This window comes from Pseudochaenichthys georgianus, chromosome 11 (assembly GCF_902827115.2).
Source record: "Pseudochaenichthys georgianus chromosome 11, fPseGeo1.2, whole genome shotgun sequence".
NCBI lineage: Eukaryota > Metazoa > Chordata > Actinopteri > Perciformes > Channichthyidae > Pseudochaenichthys > Pseudochaenichthys georgianus.
In genome coordinates this window covers 25,051,472-25,077,543 of record NC_047513.1, presented here as the reverse complement: position 1 = coordinate 25,077,543, position 26,072 = coordinate 25,051,472, and the positions used below count along the sequence as shown (strand labels likewise).

General features: G+C 40.2%; 2 protein-coding genes across 2 annotated transcripts; both read right to left on the bottom strand.

The window, feature by feature from the left end:
* Positions 1-3,777: 3,777 nt before the first annotated feature.
* LOC117455563 (sodium-dependent neutral amino acid transporter B(0)AT1-like) lies at positions 3,778-10,210 on the bottom strand. The gene is made up of 12 exons (XM_034095116.1): positions 10,005-10,210; positions 9,089-9,229; positions 8,360-8,497; positions 8,062-8,243; positions 7,835-7,945; positions 6,903-7,015; positions 6,688-6,816; positions 6,436-6,592; positions 6,120-6,324; positions 5,841-6,000; positions 4,687-4,849; positions 3,778-4,264 (listed from the first exon to the last, which is right to left on the bottom strand). Exons 1-12 carry the CDS (start codon positions 10,201-10,203, stop codon positions 4,055-4,057), a joined length of 1,908 nt encoding a protein of 635 aa, XP_033951007.1. The 5' UTR covers positions 10,204-10,210; the 3' UTR covers positions 3,778-4,054.
* A 2,461-nt stretch (positions 10,211-12,671) lies between these two features.
* Positions 12,672-17,991, bottom strand: LOC117454896 (sodium-dependent neutral amino acid transporter B(0)AT1-like). The gene is made up of 10 exons (XM_034094165.2): positions 17,759-17,991; positions 17,078-17,218; positions 15,246-15,383; positions 14,970-15,151; positions 14,485-14,595; positions 14,285-14,397; positions 14,031-14,159; positions 13,783-13,945; positions 12,949-13,153; positions 12,672-12,835 (listed from the first exon to the last, which is right to left on the bottom strand). The coding sequence occupies exons 1-10, from the start codon at positions 17,955-17,957 to the stop codon at positions 12,672-12,674; spliced, it is 1,545 nt and encodes a 514-aa protein (XP_033950056.2). The 5' UTR covers positions 17,958-17,991.
* Positions 17,992-26,072: the final 8,081 nt, after the last annotated feature.

Here is a 26,072-nt window from a genome sequence, read left to right as displayed (position 1 = left end):
GATGACCAGCGAGTGGGACATAAGCGTTTTAATGTGATAGTTCTGCTCTCTGGCGTCATTAACTCACTGAGCAATGCCCATCGTTTGATACTGTGACCAAAAAAGTTGTAGAGCGTCTCTACAGTGTCATAGAACTGCTTCACTCCAGGGACATTTTTAACAGAGTCGTTGAGTGCTAGGTTGAGATTATGAGCAGCGCAATGAACATAGTGAGCAAGGGGCTCCTTCTCCGCTATTCTTGCTTGCACGCCTGAATACACACCACTCATATTAGCCGCCCCATCATAGCCCTGTCCGCGACATTTAGACAGATCTAATCCGTTTTTCTCTATAGAACCAAGGATTTTGTTTTCAAGCTCTGAAGCTGATGAACCTTCAGTCACTTCAAAACCCAAAAAGACTTCATTGATCTGTACATCTGTTGCAATATCCATGTCGTTCTTAACAACAGTTATGTAACGGTAAACCTGACTCAACTGGTCTATCTTTGACACATCTTGCGTTGTGTCCATGATGACGGAATAAAATGGGGCTTCGTTTATTTCATCAATGATGTCAGCTTTCACACGTTGAGATAATATGTACATAATCTCATCTTGAATCTGGTGACTGAGGTATTTCACTGACCCTTCTGGTCGGTTGATTAGCTCTTTCAAAACAGGGTCGTAGCGAGCCAATAATTCTATTATTGACAAAAAGTTGCCAGCTTTTCCCTGACCTAGAACCTCTCGATGGCCCCTGAATGCCAAGTTGCTTGAAGCTAGAGTGAGAGTTACATTAACAATGCGCTCCATGACCTGTCTCCAAAATTGGGCAGCATTACGCACATTCCTCTCCATGTCAGCGTCTATTGTGCCGTTGGTTTTCCACTGCTCATATACTATGCATGCACCAAGGTGTATTTGAGTGGATTCATGCCTCTCAATTTTTGTAGAAAGATGTTTCCAGTCTTTTATTCCGTTTACCCATGCATTGTTGTAGAACGGTGCGTTTCGGTTGGCAAAAAGCCAGCAAGGCTCACAGTAGCAGCAGTCCAATTTTGGGGAATAGCACACATCATGATCCGTGGTCTGAGTTTCACCCGTAGGCGTAGCGTGAGGAGGAGACCTGTTGCTGCTTTCATTCCCAGTGTCCAGTACTTCTTCACCTTGCGGCGCAGCAGGTAAGGAGCCGGAGGGGGAGGGGTGCGGCTGGTCAAGCGTCAGGCCTGGCGAGGAGCTAGCAGCTGCTTTGTCGTCCCTATTATCACTACAGCCGAGAGACAGAAAAGGAAATAAGCTAGGCGGCCGAGCTACACGAAGCAAGTAACAACAACCATATGATATCAACATTTGCCACAAACTCACACTTTCTTGTTGACAGTGTGTGTCCGTGATTGTAGCCTACCTGTTCATCTGGCTAACCCCCGCTAACGTTGTTGGCGGGCTGGGGCTCGGGAATGAAACACCGCTGGCAGTGGCAACAACTTCAGGTTCATCTCCCGCAGGAGGAGGAGTAGGGCGAAAAAAGTATCCATCTAGCTTGGACAATTTGGCCTTTTGGTCCTCCTTTTTATCTTTTTCTTTGCGTTTTGTAGCTCCACTTTTGTGTTTATAGCTGCTCATGCTTAGGCAGTGCTCTGTTGAATGACAAGTGATTGATGATGAGGTTGACGTTCATTTACATATGATGTTGATGGACGTTGATGGACGGCTGTTGATGACGATTTTACCCAAAAATACATTTGGAGACAATAGAAGGGATTCACTTGCAATTGTTCATGTTTTAATGTTAAATGTGAGTGTGAAAATAGCAGCACAAGTTCAACTCATATTATAGGCTACAATGCTTTATACCTAATATGACCACAACGTCAGTGCACTCAGTGGCGCGAGGCAGCAGGGCCCGCCGGCGAATATCTCGGGGGCGGAGCCTGCTGCCTCGGCGACGGGCCCCCATTGGGTCCCGGGCCCGGGGAGCCCTGCCCCTACAGCCCCCCCTGAAGCTCCGCCCCTGGTTGTTGGCCATAAATTAGCCAGTGAGTTCACGCTCTACTTTGAGCTTTATGTACTTTTCAAATGTCCAACATTTCATGCCATTCTGCAAGATTTAAAACAATGATTGTTTATATAACAGGTGAGAAAAGATCATTCAAATACTTTGATAATGTGTAGATTGGTCTGCCTGTCAGCCTTCCACCCGGGCACAAACTTATCTCGTGCCCTCATTGATCATGTGCACGTTCGTGTGTGTTGGGGGAGGGGCTCTATAAGGAAGTGGCAGATTTTCTCCGGTTGTGTATTTTCAAATTCTAGCGATCTCGAGCGGGTTTCTCAAACTTACCTACCACACCTTTAAGAGCGTCTGTAAACTCATGAAGTTCTGCATGATTTATTTTAATAGCATATAAATTCTCTTAAATCTCAACTGCTGAGAGGATTATTAACAGATCATAACCTGATAAGGCAGTTATGGCAGTTTAAGTGCAGTAATAAACTGAAACTTAAAAATGCTTTACAATAGCCCTCTACAATAAGTACAACAAGACAACAGTGTTATAAAAAGCTCTTTTGCCATTTCGCTTTAAAAATCTAAAACATACCTACATATTGTTTACATTCTAACATAAAACATTATAATTTGTATATTAGACAATTAGATTAAGTAAACTCACATTTATCGAAACAGAAGTTAGACACAGAGAGTTAGATTTGAAAATCATCATGTTTTCTGTTAGCTAAATGTGAATAGCTACAGCCAATAGCAGGTTAGTTTAGCTTTGTTTGAAAAGTGGAAACAGGGACATAGCTAGCCAGTCTCAACGGCTTCTTTTTTTGTAAATATTTAGCAAATAGGATATAGCCAGGCTTGCTGTTTCCCTTTGCCTGAGCCTCTATGCCAGTGGTTCCCAACCTGGGGGGCAAGCCAAAGATCGCAGGGGGGGCCAGGCCTCAAATATCATATTTAGACTTTTTTTTTTTTTTTTTTATACATATAATTGTAACGCAATACATGATTGTCACTAAAGGCCTTGTCTCTACATTACAATAAAATATAAAAAATAATTGATTCATTCATTTGAATAGAAATTCAAGTTAGTAGCTATTAAAGGCATAAAAAAAACAGAAATGTATAATTGTTTCTTTAATATAAATGTTTCTTCTGCCCGTAAAGTGTCCAAACCAGGCTTCTGGATAAGCGCATTTTTAAAACATAGTCATTGTCAATGCTGGTTTCAGTTGGATTATTTGTCACAGTTGCTCCAATCAGATCGGTCTCCTCCATTTTGTAGATTATTTACAACTTTTGAATCCACATAAACACAACGGCAAAATCCGGCTTACTTTGAGCATGTGTTTTAAACAGTTTAATCCCTTTGTGAATTGTTTCCACTTGCGCCGTCCTTTCATTTCTTCATACAGCGGGAATCCAAATGAATTAATCCTGAGTCCAATAACCATCAAAGTCACTCCAATAGTGCTCCTTAATTACGCTTTCATCCTCCTTTAACAAAATACGTCACATTCATCCAGTTTGTGACAGTAGTTGTAGCATTTTTGAGACTTTTAAACTTGAATTACCGCTGTTGCGCAACTTCCAACAGGAGTCATTTGGGGGGGCCCTTGGGAAAAAAGGTGGGGAACCCCTGCTCTATGCTAAGCTAAGCTAAATGGCTACTAGCTGTATATTTTATATTTAGAGCACAAACTGGTATCCATCTTCTCATCCAACTCTTAGCAAGAAAGCAAATAGGCACCCAACATATCCAACTACTCCTTTATTTTTACAACACCCACTTACAGGTCAAACATGATATAGCCAGACACCAATATCACAGTAGTACGAAAAGTTAGCAGCAATTATTATTTTCTCCAAAATTATATTATTTTACAGATTCCGATTCACCCTCTGCTTTTCACAGATAAAAGTCAGAAGTCATTAGAGTGCTCTTCTGTGATTGTACCAACCCATGAGAAAGACAAAGTATGTAAGCATAATACACAAATAACAGCACCACAAGTCCATATTCATGTTACTATTAAATATTCTGTTATTCAATGTAAGTAAAAGATATCTACATCTTCATTTTGTCATTCATTTCTACTTTGGCAGAGATAGTGTCCACTGTGTCATCACTGTAGTCCTCCTTTTTGCAGCATTTATTCTGGATGAATTTGTAGAGGGCGAATGCTGGGACAGCTAAACTGGGAACTCCAGCCAGGATGAAGATGATGACGTTGATCCAGGAGGGAAACGGACGTGCTTCAAGGGTTGGGAAATCCACCTATGGTAAGAGTAAAATAAATGTACAGAAACGTATGAGGTCTGAAATTACAAAAGTGGGTTACCATCACCATCAATTGTAAAGTTATTTTAAGATAACACATTTAAAAAACATCTTTAAAGGTCCCCTATTATACTGTTTTTCATCAATATATCATAGGTCTCAGATATATACATCTGGGGGGGGGGGGGGTTACCTTGGTTGGTGATTGGCTGATGGTTACACAAGCCAAAAAATTGTTATGACATCATAAAGTGGCCAAAGTCTGATCAGCTCATTTTCAGACAGGTTTTTATATAAATGGATCAGGACTAAAAGAGAGAAACTTTTTTCCTGAAACTTTCAGAAGCTCTTTACACAGAGGGGACACATGTTGATGTAGAAGAGACATGAAAAAGTGGAATTTTGATGAGTACACTTACCGCCTCCTGGTCCCACACCAAATATGTGAGACTCTTAGTGATTTGGGTTACAAAGTAGAAAATCAAGATGACGACCATAATGAGTGGACTGACCACCCTCCACGTCACCTGCCAGAAAAGATTTGGTTTGTGGCCGATCATAAACTCAATGTCCTTGTTAAACCTGTAGGAAGCAATAAGAGGGAGACATAATGTCAGTTTAGAGTGTATGAAGTCATCCATGGTTGATAACCTTGAACTTTTACGAGTTACAGTAAATGAAGCAGCCTGTGGGGCTCTGTGTGTTTTACATGTTGAAGCTAAACAAGGAAATACAAACTCCACTCTGTTACTTCAATCACTTTTTGTTCTTACGTAACAGAAAGACTACAAGCAGGGGAGAAAATAAAGCAATATTTTTTACATATTAAACAATATTACTTATAAGCCACATTTTTTACTGCATAGATCGACAATGTTATTGAAACATTTATTTTCAACATTCCTTAGTGTCGCTACATCTTAAGACAAACTGCAGTTTGTAATCTCTCCTACTGTATGAGGACTGTTCTTTATCTCTGTTCCATGGTCAGAATTCAATACCCATTTCTTTGTTTCAACTTCACAAAGAATTGTCTAACTGAATATTTGATACCCTCATTGGCAATAACAATAATTGATCATGTCCATTGATAGCTCCATAAATTGCCCATCACTTGCTATCACTATCTCAAGGTCCGATTCCCTAAAGATGTTACTCTAATGATATAACAGTATCAACATGGCCATAAAGATTTGCAGCTGAACTCGATTTGCTATTTTTGAATCTGATTGCAAACATGTGGCAAAGTGTAAATGTTGTCTTTGCGCCAAGAACTCCGTTGGCAGAGAAAAAGAGAAACAATACATTTTAAATGAGCTAGCTCCAAGTCCTGACCAACGAGGCGCTGGGGAATTTCTCAGAACTTCAGTCAGGGAATTTTAATCTGAAAAACGTGTAATATCGCATGATCAGAGGAAAGTCTGCATGTGACACCCCTTAAACAACGAACATTTGATCGAGGGAAAACATTGCTGAGAAAATATAATGTTAAAAAAGGTCTCGTTAAAGTGTCATATTTGGAGGCTCGAGCTTGGATACATATACACTTCCAGCCATGCAAGCAAATACTCACCTATCTACCCCGTAGATGTACATCACAGCAATCATTTCACATAACCCGATGACCAGCAGTGGGATAGAGCCAGCAAAGTTGTCAAAAAGAGCTAGCCAGTAGTTTCCAGATTGCTGGGTAAAGATCAGTCCACAAGCGCAAGAGATTAAGCAAGTCAGACCTGAAATAAAACAATACAAAGAAGTGGGTTCAACCTTTCTGTAAAGCTCTTCAATCAAAATCCTAAACCTATCAAATTGAAAAATAATGCTATATTTATTAGGACATTTGGGAATTTACCAGTGAAAATTTCTTTGGGCCAAGATTTAGGCAGTATGTTGAGGTCCTGCAAAGGAACCACCACTCCTTCTATGTTCCCAAACATAGTCGAGAGACCAAGGCAGAACAGCATGACAAAGAAGAGGACAGCCCATATAGGAGAAACAGGCATTTTGATGATGGCCTCTGTGAACACGATGAAGGCTAGACCTGTTCCCTCCACGCCCTGAAGGAGAACACCAAATATTTCAAACATGATCCCTCTGCTAACTCACTGAGGTCAGATAAAAAAGTCTATTTTCTAATGTCAAATATTCTATACACTATATCTACTGACCTGACTGAGGAAAGTGTGCATGTCACAAGTCTGTAATTGCAATCCTTGAATGATGTCTGGATTTGTCTGGTTGAATTGGGACAGAACCTGATCGTAGTTGCCATCTGTGATGTTGTTTTCAGGATAGTTAAAGGCATTCATCAGCTTCAAGATGTTGCTAAAGAAAAAGGCACAACGAGATAAGTTCAGTCCAAGTAAGTGAACTCTAAATATATCTTAAGGCTGCTTTATTTTGTTGAATTGAAAACTTACTCTGATGTGCAGTCGTCAAATTTCTCCGTGGCCCTAAAGCCGATGATGGAGTAGATGACAGTGGCGGAGTACACAGAGGTGCAGCCATTGATGATCGAGATGAGAACGGCATCTTGCTCACAGTTGTTGCTAAAAAGGCAAAAATGGGGTCATGTGAGGGGAGAAGTTCATAAGAGGGTTCATTATATGATGTGTAGTTTAGGCAGTATACTCACTGAATAGAGTTGTAACTGGAGAAAGAGATAAGACCTCCAAAGGCCAAAGAGAAGGAGTAGAAAACTTGAGCACCAGCATCCAACCAGGTAGATGGATTCATTAACTCATCTACCTTAAAGAGAGAACAAAATACCTTAATAAAAGGTTTAATTAAGCCAAGATTTCTATAATAATTATTTCCTGTTTAGATATCTGAACTGTGAGCAAACAATATACGCACCTACTGTCCTGGACTTTGTTCATAATTAATTTGTGACGCACAATAAAATCTCCTTCATGTGAGATCATAAAAAGTGAATGGACGATTAATCAATTGCTAAACAACATACACTCAGATGTTTTTAAGTATTTTGAACTAAGTCGAAATCAGGCTAGACTTTCAGCAATGCTAGTATGGAAATTATAAGAGAAGAACAGCCTAAATCACATCAAATACTTGTTTTTTTCACATGGCAAGATCCAGTTGCCAAATGAATCAAATCATAGCGTCAAATGCTAATGAAGGTATATCTTCTTGTCTAACACTTGGTGTAATCTCATATCTTATCGTCATATTATTTAACTTTTGCAGCCCAGCTATATCCATGCCTTTTTGTGTAGTAGTGTCTGGTAGCGTTTTGGTTAGGTTAGGCAACAAAATGACCTGGTTAGGTTTTTAAAAAGATTACAATTTGAGTTGAGTAAGCTATTAACGTAACGGTGACATAGCTTCAGTAAAAAATATTTAGCTTTTGATTTGACACAGGACATGACTTCTGGTTCCGTCTAAAATGGTCGCAGATGGGTATATATTGGAGTTAGTTAAGCCCAGTGGGTTTCATACAGATGCTCAAGGGTGAAAATGCATCAAATAATTCAAATAGTTTTGACATTTTTGTCACTATATTTGTTAAACTGACAATTGTATGTTTTTCGTTACAGCAGTGCTTACATCTGGTATGAAGAGGAACTTAATCCCCTCTATAGATCCTTTCAGAGTCAGTCCTCTGATGAGGAAGATGGTGAGGACCAAGTATGGCAAAGTTGAGGTGATGTAAACAGCCTGAGAAAAGACAAAAAAGAAGATATGATCCTGATACATACCTTTTATATGTGATTGAGCACATAAGCTAGCATCAATTTTGCATCAAACATTCAGATGTAATGTCATATTCAAACCTTTCCAGTGGTCTCGATGCCCCGGATGCAGCAAACATAAAGCAAAGTCCAGGCAGCCACCAGGGAAAGCACCATCCACCACTGTAAACCTCCTGACTCATCGATAGCTGTTGAAGTGTTCAGAGTCTCTCTGTACCAGAAGTAGTCAACAGTGGTGCTCCGAGCACACTCTTCCACCAGACCTGCCAGATAAGCAGACGGCAATGGTCAGAACAAGCGGCCTTGGAAAGACATGTTACAGCAGATGTTGCTTTTTTTTATTTTATTCTGACTGTTGTCTCGATGTATGAACGCATACCTGTCCTGTTAGCATTTAGAGGACATTGGCTCCAGGGCAAAGGACTTTGGAAGGAGTTGAAGAGATACCACATGATCCAGGCCATGATGGTGTTGTAGTACATGCCCACCAGAAATGAGACAAGCAAGGATGCAATACCTATAACAAAAAGAAAAAATTAGAGTTGTGGTGTTTTTTGTTTTGTTTTACAAGCAGTTATCTGTGAGGTGCTTTGAGCTAAATGCTGACAAGCTTATATTTGGCTGTAAAGTTTTCAATGTTTCATACATGTAAGCATGCTACTATTTGTTTATTGGCTCTAAACATTTGATAACTGTTCTCGATAATGAGAATAACATTAGTTTTAAGGGATTTGGTCTTAAATCACACTGTTGAACATGGTGCAATTTGGATTTGATGATGGCATTAGATATTAAAAAAAGGATCAGCAAAGTGATCATAATTCTTCCTGTGGGGTGGCATGCATGTCTGTGCCAAAGCTCATGGAAACCTACTGTGTATAATAAAACCACAAATCTTAACCTCATGGTGATGATAAAAGAGAGGTCAAAGGATCACCAAATTGACTAGGATTCCTCCTCTGGGGACCATGAATGCCTGCATTTGAGAGTAAATCCATTAAGTAATTGTGTAGAGATGTAATTTGGGAACGGTTGATAGATCGACATATCAGTCATCCATTGAGCACCACAATCTAATGGGCATGTTTCTTCAATTTCTTTTACCCACCAACTCCAGTCAGGCATGGATGGATTGATCTCCACACCCCCACGCTGCCCTTCCTCAGGCGCTGACCGATGGCAAACTCCAGGTGCAGCAGTGGGATGCCCTCCAGGACCAGCAGGATAAGAAACGGGATCATAAATGCTCCTAAAAGGTCAACATTGACATCGTTATAATGAGTTAACAATGTGACAAGTCAAGTGACTCAATCAATTGATTTATTCAGTTTCAACTTTAATGAAGGTAAGTGTGGCGGTGTGGTGAGGGTAGGTGTTAGAAGTCGGTTGCGGACAACGCCAGCTGGAGGCGAAACTCCCCCAGGTGGCGTTGTCCACAACCGACTCCTACCCTCACCACACCGCCACATAAGCAAATAACTGTACCCATAAAGACATCAATAAACTTGTGGTACCATATAAACCATTAATAGGAGTATCACTATTGGCGATCAAGTTTGAGAGAGAAAACGTAAGTAATTCAAGCAACAGTTGATATTACCAAAGATAAGTTGGTAGACTATTTTAAAGATTCATTCATAACTTTGGAAGACTCAGTCTAGAAAGAAACAAGCTTTTTTTAGAGAGCAAGATTAAAGAGCTTACTGCTAAAAAATATATATTTGTAAAAGTCTTACAGAACCTTCTACAGTGCACAAGGTCTACAAAACTCTGTTAACCCACCATAAAAAAGATACTTCATTTCAAGCTTTCAACATGAGTTGTACTTAAAATATATATTCAATAGGGTCAGTTAATGGGTGACAAAACCCTGTGTGTTATGGGTGTTAGGTGCTAGGTTACATTTTGACCAAGTTTTTGAAAATCCTCAGTTACTGAAAACAGGTAAAGGCACATAAAGATCCTTTAATAATACATGCACGCTGCTGGTTTTCTTAAACTATAAAGGAGAACAATCAGCCTACCTCCTCCGTGGCTCTGACACAGGTAAGGGAACCTCCACACATTGCCAAGTCCCACGCAGAAGCCCACACAGGTGAGCAGGTACTGGGTTTTGTTGTCCCATTTCGGCCTGTCCCCTGCCTCCTCCTTCTCCATCCTCTCCAGTTCCGCATGAGATGGGATTCGGTCATCCAGTCCCGGGTTTGGAAACTTCAGCTTCATTGTGTCTTCTTTTAAAATTCACTGGACTCAGAAAATCCGTTGTCTCCCTTTAAGTAGCTGTTGGTTTTCCTACAAGCCTTCGAGGTGCTGCGTCCTTTCTGGTAAATTCTCCTGTGAAAACTGTTGCTGATTCTTGTTGAACTGTCTCTCTGAGCCCTTCACCTCTACTGTATCCTGGGAAAGGGCACTGAGGTATTAACTGCGACCTATGGCACCTGAACCGAAGTTATCAGCAGCTCACTTCATTCTGTGGGGTGTTACGTAATGTCAGCAAGGTTAAGCTGAGAAAGGTGCAACCTCCTTGAAAATGGTTCATACATCACATGAGGTCACTGACACTTCTCCCTGGAAGATGAGTTTAGTATTCATTAATTTGTGAGGGAAATTGAGCACGGTATTGGCTGGTTATTTACTTATTTGAACACTCCTCAAAACTCATAACATCCCAGGACTACAGCACTTACTGAAGAATAAACTGCTGTACAAAACAACCATCATAGCAAAACGTTACTTCTTGTTCAAACATGATTACATTATTAATTCATATCATCTGAGTTAATAGAAATATATATTTATTTTATTAAAAGTAACAGTTATTTTGCATATTGCTGAGCACTGCTGTGTTTCTGTCTCTTTCAAAATGCCACCTGTTAGTGTTGTACTTTTAAATGTGATCCCATTATAAGATTATCTAGTTATTCTATTTTATGTATTATAAGACTGCAACTGGGTGTTTTTGACCCCTTAATACAATACATAAATTGCTGTTTTTATTAATAACTAATTGAAACTAAAAACATTGTTATGACATTACTATAAACTTAAAATGTTGATAAAGTGAGGTCTGTGGTCTGTGGGGACCCAAGTTGATAGGATGAGGGTTAAGTTTCCAAAATATGTTGCAAAAAGTAAATAAAATTACCTACAATCTTTTGGACAAACAGGGTTAAAACTCTGTACAGAGGCAACACATTTTCCATCATAGATTATAGTATTGACCACCCCTTTTAGAAATGTAATTTTAGTACTGTATACACCACACCTTGTCCACATTATCTCAGGATGGAAAATCTAATTCTAAACGGTTCTAATCCTGATTATTTTAGTAGTTATCACAACTGAGTAGAGAAGGAAGTTATTTTCTGTTTGTGTTCATACCAGGGAAAAAATCTGCCATGTAATTGTTGAGCGATTCAGAATGCATATACACCTAATCAGTGTTTCCTTCTAATAGGATTACTAACCAAATGCAGGCACTTACTGTACAGAGTGGTGTTTGATGACTGGTGATCTATATCTGGTCATTTAAAAGATGTACATAAAGCCATCAGTGTATACAAATAGAATACAGTTTAATAACATTTGAGTAAAATGGATATCGCACAGATTTTTCTGGTCATTGGCCATTATATAGGAAATTGTCAAATGTTGTTGCTATCTATCAGCTTGCTAATTCTGCCATGTTTTAAAGCTACTTCTGTTACAGAAAACAAGCTGAACAGTGTTATCGCTCAGCTGGTGTGTGGAAGCATTAAAGCATTGAAAACGGTTGAATTTTAGAATAGCCATCGCTCTGACCCTTCTCCAAGGTTGATTTGAATGTATTAGTCTGTTCCATTCTTTGTCTTTTTCAATAGTTTATACACTATGTGCATCATTTAAAACTTCATTTACATTAACCTTTGCCTCTACCCATATTGCATAGTATTTCTGTTTAGGCCTGTTTTCAATTGTTTTAATATACTTGTTTCAATGTTTATATCTTAGATTAGAGGGTTGGAGCCAATCCAAGCTGACATCGGGTGAAAGCAAGTGTACATGTTGGATATTGGGGGGAAACTGAAGCACCCTAAGAAAAACCCACACAGAAGATCCTTCAGTCAAAGAAATGTAAGACAGTTTATTGATTTTCATACATGTTGACTTTGGCTGATACAGTGTTGAGCTCAAGGATATTTATGTTTTTCTTGCAGCAGCATCTTTGGAATAATTTGTATAAAGCAAATCCTGGGATAAAAAGACCTGGAAGTCCAGCCAAAACGAATATGATAACGTAGACCCAGCTAGGATAGGGTATCGCCTCCAATACGGGGAAGTTTTCCTGTAAACGTGACACAGAAAATATACTTTTAATGTGATCATTTGGAGGAATATATCTTACAACAGTTGTGAAACATACCGAGTTTGGATTCCAGGTCAGGTATGTGAGTTCAGAGTTGACTTTGGTGACAAAGTAAAACACAAAGATGACCAAAACAATCAAAGGGCTGACCACTCTCCACGCCGCCTGCCAGAAGATGTTGGGTTTGTGTCCAATCATGAACTCAATGTCTTTGTTAAACCTGTCAAAGAAGGTAGATTTGACTTAGGACTCTGTAGGAATGTCATAATAATCAATTGTAAAAGACCAAAACTTCCATTTTGGGATTATTGCAAAATGTTTAACTATCTCCTTTTGTCTTAACATTTTACCTGTCCATTCCATACAGGTAGGCCACGGCAGTCATCTCACAGAAGGCAATAATGAGCAGCGGGATGGAGCCTGCGAAGCTGTCGAAGAGGGCTAACCAGTAATTTCCAGACGGCAGAGCAAAGATGAGCGCAATCGAGAAGGACACGAGGCATACGACTCCTAAAGAAATGCGAAAAACATCTCATTGTGTGGGGTAAGTACCTTATTCACAAAGTTACTTAACCCTTACTCGGTAGAAATGTGCCAGCACACATGGGTGAAGGATCATTTACCTGTGAGCACCTCTTTAGGACAATTCTTAGGAAATATTTGTAGGTCCTGCAGGGGGACCACAACTCCCTCTATACTTCCAAACATGGTGGAGAGCCCGAGACAGAAGAGCATGATGAAAAAGAGAACGGACCAAAGAGGAGAAACAGGCATCTTTGTGATGGCCTCTGTGAACACAATGAAGGCAAGACCGGTTCCCTCCACTCCCTGGAAGACAAGTGCACAATTACCATTTCGTTATGAAAGCCCTTTTAGAAGAAAATCTAAAAAAGATACCCATGAAAAAAAAGTAAAAATTACCCATAAAGTCATTATAAAGAAAAACCTTCTGGAATATTGAATTAGCATCTCAACAGAATAACATAATGTCTCAACATTAAGAGAAACTTATTTTAGGATAGCATTTTTATATTTTGAGTCATTATTTTTGGAGAGAGTTTCTCATTATAATGTGATACTAAGTCAATATTTAGAAAAAGTCTATATTTAAGCATATTTTAGGATTACAACTCATTATTTTCAGATACAAAGTCATTATTTTGGACAGTTTCCTATTATCTTGAGATAGAGTAAAGTCCTTTTAGTTTTAGATACCAAGTCATTATTTTGAGAAATGTTCTCATTATTTTAATTTTTCAAACATTAGGTCATAAGACTTTAAGAATAATTCTTATTATTTTTTAGATATTTAGACTTTATTTTGACACTTGAGTCATTATCTCGAGGAAAGTCATTTCGATTATTTATTTTTTCAATATAGTCTTAAATAGCCTTTCATTCTCAAAAGAATTGTTAACTGAGTAAAAACATATTGATGCCTCCCAAAAAAGTCATACTTCACTAAGAAAGGTCCTGAGGTTGCAGGTGCTGAGGTCCAGCCCCTGAATGACCTCTGACCCCGAGATCGTGCTGTTGAGATTCTGCAGAACTTCATCGTAGTTGCCCTCTGTGAACGTCCCCTCAGAAAGATCAAACGCATTTAGGAGCAACAGGATGTTACTGAAATGGAAAATGTTTAAATTGTGTGACTGAAAAACGATTATTTTGCCTCGATAACAATTAACATAATGTTCCATGCACATACTCATGAAGGCAGGCATCAAACTGCTCCGTTGCCCGGAAGCCAATGATGGAGTAGATGACAGTGGCGGCAAATATAGAAGTAAATCCATTAATAATAGAGATGATAACAGCATCTTGCTCACAATTGTTGCTGGTAGAAAAGTACAAAATGAAGAGTTTTATTAGACGTTTTTGCAAGAAAATGCATTAAATAAGAATATTACATTCATGTCTCATGGCACTTTATTCTGTTATTTAGAGTCAACATGGTCTTACTGAATAGAGTTGTAGCTGGAGAATGAGATGAGACCTCCAAAAGCCAGAGAGAAGGAGTAAAACACTTGGGCTCCTGCATCCAACCACGTTTCCGGGTTCACCAACTCATCTAGCTAGAGATTGATAATATCATCATCAGAGTGGTGAGTGTGTCTTCCAATGCAAATGTCAGGAGTACTACATCCAATGATAATACTAACATCTGGCGTGAAGAGGAACTTGATTCCATCTACAGATCCTTTCAGGGTCAGTCCTCTGATGAGGAAGATGGTGAGGACAAGGTATGGCAGAGTGGAGGTGACGTATACAGCCTGGCAGAGAGGTAAACCATTTTACAATAACATTAAATTATCTGTTGACACTTCCTGCTATGGCTGAACTATGGCTATTGAGGCATAGCACTCCCAGAGACTTGTTATGCGTGATGGTTTATTGGGTCATTGGAGCCATCATTTACAACATGCTGTTAGTTACAGCCAATACTTGCCTGGTACGACTTGCCAACATAGTTGCTGTGGTAAAACTACATTGCCTTTTAATTATTTTTCAAATGGAGCAACAAAATAAATAACAATATTCTGATTTAAAACTCTAAACTTGGGTCGGATACAGTATATCGTCGTCATCTGATGTGAAGCATGAGACATCAAACCTGCCAAATAATAGAAAGTGAAGGCCACCCTACCTTGCCTGTGGTCTCAATCCCTCTGATGCAGCAGATATAGAGCACACTCCACGCAGTAGCCAAACACAGCACAATCCACCACTGCACACCCCCGGCGTCCTCTATAGTCACCGAGGTGTTCAACGTCTCTCTGTACCAGAAGTAGTCCACTGGAGAGCTGCGTTTGCACTCAGACACTAGATCTAGAAGAAGGGTGAAAAAACAAGAAATCCCCTTAGAACATATTTGGAAATATTAAACTGAAATTGAAAATGTGTTTTTTAAATGGTGACATGCCTGTGAAATTGTCATTGAGAGGACACTGGCTCCATGGCAGGGGGCTCTGGAAAGAGTTGAAGAAATACCACATCACCCAGGCGATGATGGTGTTGTAGTACATGCCCACTAAGAAGGAGACAGTCATGGCCGCAACACCTGAAATAGAAGGGGAAGAAACGGTGTTAAATATTGCACCACAGAAATTAAACTGTAATACTTCCATAGTGCAAAAGGATCTATTATAGGGTTCTTTAGAAAGGGAGTCTTTAAATCAGGAAATAAGTCAGCGTTTTTGCACTCCTGGTTCCTTTGATTTGAAGTATATGTTTTTGTTGTTGTTTTTTTTGGATTTTGGTTAGATCCCATAAACAAAGGTCCATGGTAAACATAAGGATTACATATCACGTTTCTAGGAAATCAAATGTGTAAATACAGTACCATTTGGGATTTTTTAAGCTACCTGATGTCAAGTGGCTGAATGAGACTACAGAGGTTGTTGGTGACATTAATGCCCCTTTCACACCAGCGCCTTTTCAGCTCCGGCTCGGAGCTAGAGCCTGAAAAGCGCCGGGTTTTCCAGTTCACACCGGAGCTGCGCCGGCTCTTAGCTCCGGAATCCGCTTCATTTCCAGCTCCAAAAAATTGTCGGTCCAGAGGCAAGAGCTTTGGAGCTAAGAGGTGACGTCGCTTACGTCTCTCTTACGTCGAGGCGTGCAGGAAACTAAACCCACCTCCCCTGAACATGGGTCGACTGTTATGCCTGCCTACAAGCAGTAGTGCCTATAAACACACTTTCTAAAGTCAGGCAACACTAACCAGGCTTCGTGTGATTCCGTTCACTGTTATCGATCATTGTGGAGAGAGGCAGACGTTTTGTTTTGTATTATTGCAGCTATCGGATGCAAGTAGTCAGTTTAGCTTCAGTTGCTATGCTAACATCACCCGTTTTATACCAGAGAAACTTTCATAACAACGTTGTGATACCAAACAGTGTCAATTCAGACTGACACACATTCACTTAGGCTAAGGGAACTGGGGATATGCATCAGCTGCTTGTGTGAGTCGGACAGTGAATACTTTAGAGCGGCCGCTGCAGTGTGAGCTAACCGGGAGCTAACGGGAGAATAAACTCCCGTGGAAGAGCAGCACTGCAGCGGTCGGTAAATGCTGCAGAAACACATTAATAAACAATGAACTACGGCACTCTGGAGCAAAGTATAAGGTTGGAGAAGTCGTTATTCAATTTATTCTGGCTTCGTGTGATTAAAAGCAACACGATCATCGACCCGACGCAGTTGTTGTTGTTGTGAGCTGCCGTTAGGGGGCAAATCAGCGATGTAAACGGTGACGTCATGACGCAGCAAGGGCAGCTCTGGGGCGCCAGTGGGCGGTGTGCACAGAGCGGGAGCTGAAAAGGGAAACCGGAGCTGAACCAGAAAAGCTCCCGCTCGGAGCTAGAAACTGAAAAGCGCTGGTGTGAAAGCCGCATGAGAGTGATCATTCCAAGCAAGTGGAAACTCGACTACTATGTGGTAAGGTCATTGGACCATAGTATTGACATTTAGTGCTTAAAGTTCGATGTTGACTTGGCAACTACATTTATGCTTTAAAAATAATAAATGTGGTATTCCTTTGTGAAGATTATCTCAAACTCTGGTTGGCCACAGATGGAACCCAATGGAAACATCCCATTAGCCTTTGTCGAGGGAACCAGGACGATGATAACTAATGGGTTAGCTACACATTTATGTCAAAGATCTGCGTAGGGCAAGTGTTTTCAACGTTTTACCTCAATACCAGAAAACCAGATTTCCATTATTTCAAATAGGACTACAAATGAAGGCACTCACCAACTCCAGCCAAGTAGGGGCTGATTGCAGACCAAACCCCTACACTTCCCTTTCTGAGGCGTTGGCCGATGGCGAACTCCAGGTACAGCAGCGGGATCCCCTCCAGGACCACCAGGATAAGAAAAGGGATCATAAAAGCACCTGGGAGACACCCACGTTATCAGATATAGAAGGAACATGTTAGTGATAACATAGATAAAGCTTGTTTACTGTTACCAGGTGTGATCGTTAGATTTAGATATTTTTTACAACACCTCAATTCATTAAAAAAATCGTTGTGCTTGTTACAGTAGCTACTACGGCTTCCACAGATGACATTTTTTTATGGATTTTTATGGATTTCTTAAGATATTCATTGCTATCGGGATGTTAAGAGCATTCCGTGGAATATAACAAGAAGTGTATCTCGAGCCGGTTTCTCAAACTTACCTACCCCACCTTTAAGTAATAATATAATAATTACCTTCAGATGGGTCTGTTAAAGGTGGGGTAGGTAAGTTTGAGAAACCGGCTCGAGATCGCTAGAATTTGAAAATACACAACCGGAGAAAATCTGCCACTTCCTTATAGAGCCCCTCCTCCAACACACACGAACGCGCACATGACCAATGAGGGCACGAGATAAGTTTGGAACCTTTGAACACACTGAGTTTACAGAAAATGATCCTCATCCCAGCCTACCTCCTCCGTGGCTCTGACACAGGTAAGGGAACCTCCAGACGTTGCCAAGTCCCACGCAGAAGCCCACACAGGTGAGCAGGTACTGGGCTTTGTTGTCCCATTTGGGCCTGTCCCCTGCCTCCTCCTTCTCCATCCTCTCCAGGTCCGCATGAGACGGGATTCGGTCATCAAGACCAGGGTTTGGGAGAACCAGCCTCATGGTGTTTGTCGAGTTAATCCAAAATGCCTGACAGCCTTCAAAGCTGAGTGATTCTCAGTACTACTGACTAACTAAGAACACCGCAGTTTTGTGGGACTTGCAGAATCTGCTCATCTCATCTACGTGGAGCATGGGTGTTAACATCATAAAATATTCCTTCCTATCAGAGTTAAATGAAGTTAGACTTCTTGTATCACTGTTCTGATCTATACTCACAGTACCAAATGGTATCAACATGGATTATGAATTATCATAGCAGGGGAAATCAACTAATTAAAGTAATTATAGCTGAACTATGGCTATTCAGGCATAGCACTCCCAGAGACTTGTTATGTGCGTGATGGTCTATTGGGTCATTGGAACACTTACTGGAAATGAGCCATCATTTACAACATGCTGTTAGTTACAGCCAATACTTGCCTGGTACGACTTGCCAACATAGTTGCTGTGGTAACACTATCATTGCCTTTTAATTATTTTTCAAATGGAGCAACAAAATAAATAACAATATTCTGATTTAAAACTCTAACCTTGGGTCGGATACAGTATATCGTCATCATCTGATGTGAAGCATGAGACATAATGCTGCCAAATCATAGAAAGTGAAGGCCACCCTACCTTGCCTGTGGTCACTCCAAGCAGTAGCCAAACACAGCACTCTTCTGGCGTCCTCAAGCCCGCCTTAACCTGCCATCAGGGCTGATGGCAGGTTAAGGCCCCCTATTTAAACAACAAATCAAAGTCATTTATTGCCTCGGCAGGCTCTGCGATCGCACTTCTCCACTCTGCTCTACGCGCGCCTGGTCCTCTCCTCCAGATGAGTGACGTATCCATGTATTTGTCCGGTTGCCGTTGGCTCCCCTCCACATAGCAAGTCCTCGTCGTCCTCCCATCTCCTCCAACAGATAATGTCCCTCCTGTCTGTTTTTCAGAACCAGACGGCCTACTTGGCTCCGAGACCCCGCGGCCTGCAGCGCTGCCGCTCGGTACAGAACTCATCTGTCCTTCCTCCTCATCCTGGCCTACAGGTTTAAAATAACCTGTAAGCTTCGGCATGTTTTGTAATAGCTGCTTGTCTCGAAACTCCTTTTCCCTCAACAATTTCCTTTTCCGAGCGCCACTCTCAAACTTTTTCTTCTCCGACATTTTCTCCTAAACAACCTTCATCTGTCACTCAATCACAATCACAATCACATATTCTCATTCTGATTGGCTGTCAAGTGGTGCCCACTGACTGTTTCCGAGTCATCATTTTTGAGAAAAATCTCTGGAATCCATCGATCTGATTGATTAGCGGAGCAAATGATCAAAGTAGTATGGAGGGAAGATATTTTCGTTTGGATTACTGGTCTGGTGGAAGCTTGTGTGTGTGTGTGTGTGTGTGTGTGTGTGTGTGTGCGTGTGTGTGTGTGTGTGTGTGTGTGTGTGTGTGTGTGTGTGTGTGTGTGTGTGTGTGTGTGTGTGTGTGTGTGTGTGTGTGTGTGTGTGTGTGTGTGTGTGTGTGTGTGTGTGTGTGTGTGTGTGTGTGTGTTTTTGCGTTTGTGTGTGTATTGTGTTTGTTTGCCTGCTGTGATGTCAAGTTACTCCGTTCTCCGCTTGTAATTATGCCGTCACAAGCTAGATATTATTTACAACACTTTACAACTCAATTCATAAAAACAATCTTTAGTTTCTGCCCCGCATGAAATAAGCACTTTTTATCAATGTCAACACAATCCCAACACAACACGAGTTAATATTGTATTTCAAAACAGCATGTGAATAATTTACAGAAACAATTAAATATTAAATTGGCAACACATTAGGGGGGACAGGTTCATGGCCACACAGGTGGACATTTTAAACACATTTAATTACATTGAACAGCTATTTTCAATACTTTAATTTACATCTAACTTGTGCAATTCCTTTTTTATTATTTCTTATCTTCTACCTTGCTATCGCCATGTCTTTTTTTTTTATCTCGTTCTCTTGCTGCCGGTCACTAAAAGTTACCAAACATATCATTCTTTATATGTGTAGAATTATAATATAATGTCTTATTTCTTGGGGTAGTTGGAGTTGTGCCATTTTCGACACATTGTAGCCCAGGGGATGTTATAGTTTACTAGAGATTGTTGTGAATCTCTCGGTAGTAAAATGGGCTAAATGTTAACGACTTGAGATGAATATGCAGTCTCTCCCAAATGGCAGTTCATAAACGAACCTTGACATCAGTGGCACGAAGATTGTTGGGAAATCGGATTTCCACTTTCAAAATGTTTTCAGCTTATCTCCACATTGCCTTGAAGGTTGACAGTAAGTTCAAGATAACAAGCCAAACGCAATGTACAATAACCTTTGTATGTGAGTCACCTTTTCCTACTCTGTTGATCACGGCATGAGTGAGTGTTTAGCGCCATCTTAAAAATGTTGGCTTTTAACTGGAAGTGCACTTAAGTAGCCTAGGGGTGTTGAAAATAATCGTTTCTACGATGCATTGCGATGCGGACGTGGACGATTCGGTCTCGATGCAGTGACGGAAGATAATCGGTTATAGAGTAGTAACGTTGCTTCCTGATTTTCCGGCCGCGGCTTTACTATAACGTTTTTTCTGTCACTTTAATATCAAATCGGTCGGTGACGCAGAGATCAGGGAACATACGTGACAGCGGCACAGCAACACTGAGCAGTCTGCTTTATCCACCAACACAAGAACACCAGTCCAGAACCGACAACAGCAGGACCCGCTCTGAATCACTCCGTGCATGTCGCTGCGGCTCAGAGACACAGGGAGGGATTTATGTTTTTCAAAAATAATCGCGTTACAATCATGTCAGGTTTTTGGTGGATTTAATTAAGTCTTGGATTGCAAAGTATGAATGTCCTCTAGCAATTTGCAGACGATATATACGTGTGTAAAGTTTGTGAAGGCAGGAGGAAAAAAGCTTCCGCGATCACCGTCTCCTCTCCGTTACTCCAAGCCCCGCCCCCTCCCTGAAAATAATGAGTGACAGGCTGATAGTGACCCGATAGAAACGTTGTTATTCACTTAATCACTGAGATATAATGAAGCTAATTTAATCTCATACATTCATGGGATTTATGTAACAGTAAGACAGAGAATGTAAGTGTGCACCCACATGCAGTATTTTTGTTTGTATATGCTGTTGTAAATACTCCTGTTGTCTGCTGTGTTCAGACTCAAGTCCTGTGTGTGATGCCACATTCAGGACATTGAGAATGGAACAACTTCACACACGGAGGCTAGACCTATACAATTCATTTATTTTGGTTTATAAATTAATGTCAAGACATTTATGTAATTGATTTCTGAAGCACTTTCTAAATAATAAAAAGAGAGTTCATATGTATTTACTGCATGTATGCATTGATGAAAAATAAGCCATGTGCAGTAATATAGAAAATTGAGGATGCAACGCATTGGTATGAATCGTGATGCACCGTGATGCACCGGGATATCGAACCGAATCGAATCGTTGACAGGATAATCGTAATCGAATCGAATCGTGAGACCAGTGAAGATGCACAGCCCTGTAACCATCATAAAATGGATTAGACAAAATATACTAAAAAACAAATGTATATAGTTTCCTTTTTTTGTCTGAAACAGCTTCAGTTAATGTGAGTGGTGCTGTTTGCCTGCTTGGACATGCAGTGTTATGCTACTCATACTTAGAATCATGGTAATATGTTTGTATATCCAAAATAAATCGGAGTGAGCAGTAGGTTAGTCAGTCCCTCCATGATCATGTCAAGGCTTTAAACATCTATTTGCAAAATCTGCCACAAAGTGTTAAGTAGTCATCGGCCATCCTTTTGTTGTTACAGCAGTTTAGGTCTAAAGCAGAAATTAGCCTGCGCAAAAGACTGTGGTGCCGTAATTAATTTTGAATCAATTCAGGTTTCACCTTGCTCTACACTCAGTTACATTACATTAGAATACTTGTTAGACGCTTTTATCCAAAGCGACTTACGTACTCAATACTGTGGACAATCCCCACAGGAGCAATTTGGGGTGAGGTGTCTTGCCCAGGGACACAACGACATGCTGACTGCAGTGGGGTTTGAACCTGTGACCCCCTTATCCCAACACCAAGGCTCTGTCCACTGCGCCATACGCCTCCCCGCCAGGTGGGTGTGTGCGTGTGTGCTAATTCCCTCAGATCAAACTGCAGCCAATCAGGAAGTACAGGGGATACTCTGAACCGGGGCAGATGCACATAAAAACTCGTCGTTAAAAAAGCATCGCTTAGTGTACTGATGGTGTGTGTATCGTTACTTTATTGTACCTTGGCAGAGGCAGGAAGACGCAGAGGGGCATATAACAAAGTGGCTGTGTTTGACTAGGGAACTCAAAGGCTCTTTTTTTATGCCCAGAAAACTCCCAAACAAAAATACAGATTCTCTTCATATACAGACACAACCACATACTTACAGTTGGCTCTAAAATATGAATCAATCTATGGGTTGCACTTAAATTGTAAGTAGGTATTCATGTTTCCCAAAGTATAAAGCCCACCCAATCTGATTATTCCCTCATTTTCCTCAAGCGCCACTAGCAAGTATGTTTTTTAAGCTTTGCTGGTTTTTGATGACCTTGCAGGATGAATCATTAAAACTTTGGATATAACATTAACTTGCATCTAGCTCCATCTACAGGTCGAAAATGAATTTGTCTTTGACCAAACACCTGCAAAACTGACTTCCACATCAGCCTCAATTGTAGGATACTTTGTGTTTAGTGCGAGTTAGAAAATGTTAGCATGTTAACACAAACATGGTAAACATTACCCCTGAAAAACATCAGTAGCCTATGTTACTGTTGTGGTACCACTTTACAATAAGACTACCCTTATAAAGGATTCATAAAGGGTTTATAATTAGGCTATGAATTAGGTTGTAAACACTTTATTAATCATTAAGAACCATTTAAAAAAACAGTTTTAACATTTTTTCATACATCAACACAGGCTCACTATTTGGCAAGATGACTAAGCCTATTGGCTACTTAGCAAGAATCAACTCGGTGAGCAACAGATACCAAGGATGCTGGCTGATGAAGGGTAGTCTTATTGTAAAGTGGTACCGTTATTGTTTGCCATCTTGAGATATACTAGTTTGTCTGATAAGTGATATATCAGTGATGGTGTTATCTGAGCACGGCACAAGGCAATGTTTATATTTGCATGTTATGTCAAAGCCAAGGGGTAAAGTTCAAGGAATCGGAAAAATCACATCAAATGCTTTCATAAATCCAGTTTTCCGTTACTATTTCTTCCTAATTTCCTCTCCCATTTGTGTTTTTAAAATGTACAAGCTCGGAAAATGTCCATGTAAAGAAGTTTGGCTTATCTGTGGGTCTTTAAAGTGAAACGGACATTCTGTCTTTAATGGCTTTCATTCACCACTTAAAGTTAATATTTAACCTAAATCACCCTAAGTGCAGATATTGGGCCCAAGATTATGCATCATGGTTTAAAGCACCACTTTGCTCATACATATGACTTTAGCCTTTAAAATGTCAACCCACACCAGACCATTTGTCAACAAATAAATACTATAATAAGACTATAAAGACATTATTTTTTTAATTAAAATTATTATTATGGCTTTTTGCAAACTTGAAAAAAACATGCTTATTTTTAACCTTCAAATGTGTTAAAAATCCATCATTAATTTCTTATTTGATGTATGTCTAAGAAAAAAGGCATTTCTATAATTGTATTTGTATATTTGTTAGTGTGCCAGCTATAAATGTTGTATCTTTGTACACATATTAACACAGTACGCAAGTTCAGGTCACGTTGCTTGGATTGCATATTCTAACATTCAGTTCGAATAAATAATTACCTTCAGATGGGTCTGTTTTGTTACAATCCATTATAATTATAGATGTGAGGTTACTAGGTTAAACTTTGACCAAATGTAGACTGACCAAGTTTTGGAAAAGCCATCATCAACTTCTGGAAACAAGTAAAGACGCATCACTGAGTTTACAGAAAATGATCCTCATCCCAGCCTACCTCCTCCGTGGCTCTGACACAGGTAAGGGAACCTCCACACGTTGCCAAGTCCCACGCAGAAGCCCACACAGGTGAGCAGGTACTGGGCTTTGTTGTCCCATTTGGGCCTGTCCCCTGCCTCCTCCTTCTCCATCCTCTCCAGGTCCGCATGAGACGGGATTCGGTCATCAAGACCAGGGTTTGGGAGAACCAGCCTCATGGTGTTTGTCCAGTTAATCCAAAATGCCTGACAGCCTTCAAAGCTGAGTGATTCTCACTAACTAAGACCACCGAAGTTTTGTGGGACTTGCAGAATCTGTTCATCTCATCTACCATCTATGTGGAGTATGGGTGTTAACATCATAAAATATTCCTTCCTATCAGAGGAGAATGAGGTGGTCATTTTGACACAATCACACACCTGCGGTCTTCAGACTCTGGCCTGCTTACCACCCCCCGCACCAAACTGCGAACCTTCGGGGACAGAGCCTTCAGCGTGGCAGCCCCCACCCTCTGGAACGCTCTCCCTGCGGAGATCCGCAACATCCCCACGCTTGACGCCTTCAAAAGGGCCCTCAAGACCCATCTGTTCACTAAGGCCTTTGGCCCCTTATCTATTTGTTGTTTTTGTCTGTCTGACTGGTTGTCTGACTGCCTTTTGTTTTGCCCTGTTCTTCCTTGAGAAGCAACCTTGGGTCCCATGAAAGGCGCTATATAAATCTAAGCTATTATTATTATTATTATTATCTAGGGGGAATTTGCATCCTTTAATGCAATTGTGGAAACTGCAAGGACCATTACCTCACACCACAACACATGTTACTCTCATCTTCAACTGGATTACCACCCTTTGTTTAAATTAACTGCATGGTCATTCTGAACTGCACTGCAGAACGTTACAGACCAAGACCAAGTGCTACAGAGGTGTCCCTGAGCAAGGCACCGTTCCCCACACTGCTCCCCGGGCGCCGTACATAATGGCAGCCCACTGCCATTATGCCACTAGGATGGGTCAGAGAAACCGTTTCGTTACATGGTACCTGTACTGTGTAATGACAATAAGTTGAATCTATCTATATACAGAGAAACTGATAAGAAATTATACTGCTGGAAGTTCGGAGGGTCAGGTTGCCTCTGAACTTTGTTCTTTATTTTACAACTGGTCATTAACTTTCAGTTAGATGCACATTATTATGATTGGAAGCTGATTGTCTCCGTACGATTGTTAAAAAACTAGATTTCCTGCACTCCAGTGGTAGCACAGGGGTAATGTCCTCCGATTCCCCACTTAGAGATTTAATGGCATGTTACAGGATGTTTGCAACCTACCATCCATCCAACAAGCCCCTTAAACGCATGGCTTCCTCCTGTTAAACGTATTTACTTCATGACACCGCTTGTTGTAACTGCTTTCTGTTAGCGTTTTATTTCTTCTAGTCCATTTCATCACATCCTATGTTTTCATTTAAGTGTGTATGTTTGTTTGTAAGCTTGTTCGAAATGTTTTAATTTCAAAGTGTATTTAAAAGGGACTTATTTTATGCATTATATTTATTCAGCTTCATCTTTTACTGTATTTAATTTTTTTTACATGTGTTTAATTTCCTATATTAATTTCCCTTTATTCTGAATTTCTATCCCTCTTTAGATGTCCCTATACATTTATCATTAATGATATTGTTATTGATATTATTTATTTAGTTTGAATTATTATTCGTATTATTATTTTAGAAACTACACATGCCGTTTTCAACAACTACTTTTTTTTATATAGTAAATGAGAGATACTGTTGCACATCAGTACACAAGCTACCTCTTATTCACTTCCTTAACAATACTGTATATTTGATTTAATTATTTCAAGTACTTTGCAATAGTATACTGCACATATTTCTTTTGTTTATCCAGATTTCATGTAAATACTTTCTTGTATAATAGTTTCACTCGTTTTTATTTCATTTTTGGTTGTTTTTTTCTTATATCTTATCTTGTTTATCTATGCTTATGTAGCACCATTTACACCAGTACGAATTCCTGGTATGTGTCAACCTACAGTACTTTAAATAAACCAGTAAACCAGTTTCTGATTCTGATTACTGTATAACTTGCA

Coding starts and splice junctions, on each gene's coding strand:
- LOC117455563 (XM_034095116.1), bottom strand. CDS start 10,203: ATGAAGCTGAAGTTTCCAAACCCGGGACTGGATGACCGAATCCCATCT. Junction 7,016..7,834: donor AGTTCCTCTTCATACCAGAT/GTAAGCACTGCT, acceptor TCTCTCTTTAAG/GTAGATGAGTTAATGAATCC. Junction 6,593..6,687: donor TTTGACGACTGCACATCAGA/GTAAGTTTTCAA, acceptor CTTTTTCTTTAG/CAACATCTTGAAGCTGATGA.
- LOC117454896 (XM_034094165.2), bottom strand. CDS start 17,957: ATGAGGCTGGTTCTCCCAAACCCTGGTCTTGATGACCGAATCCCGTCT. Junction 13,154..13,782: donor TCAGGACCTTTCTTAGTGAA/GTATGACTTTTT, acceptor CTTGTCTTCCAG/GGAGTGGAGGGAACCGGTCT. Junction 12,836..12,948: donor TCCTAAAGAGGTGCTCACAG/GTAAATGATCCT, acceptor GCATTTCTTTAG/GAGTCGTATGCCTCGTGTCC.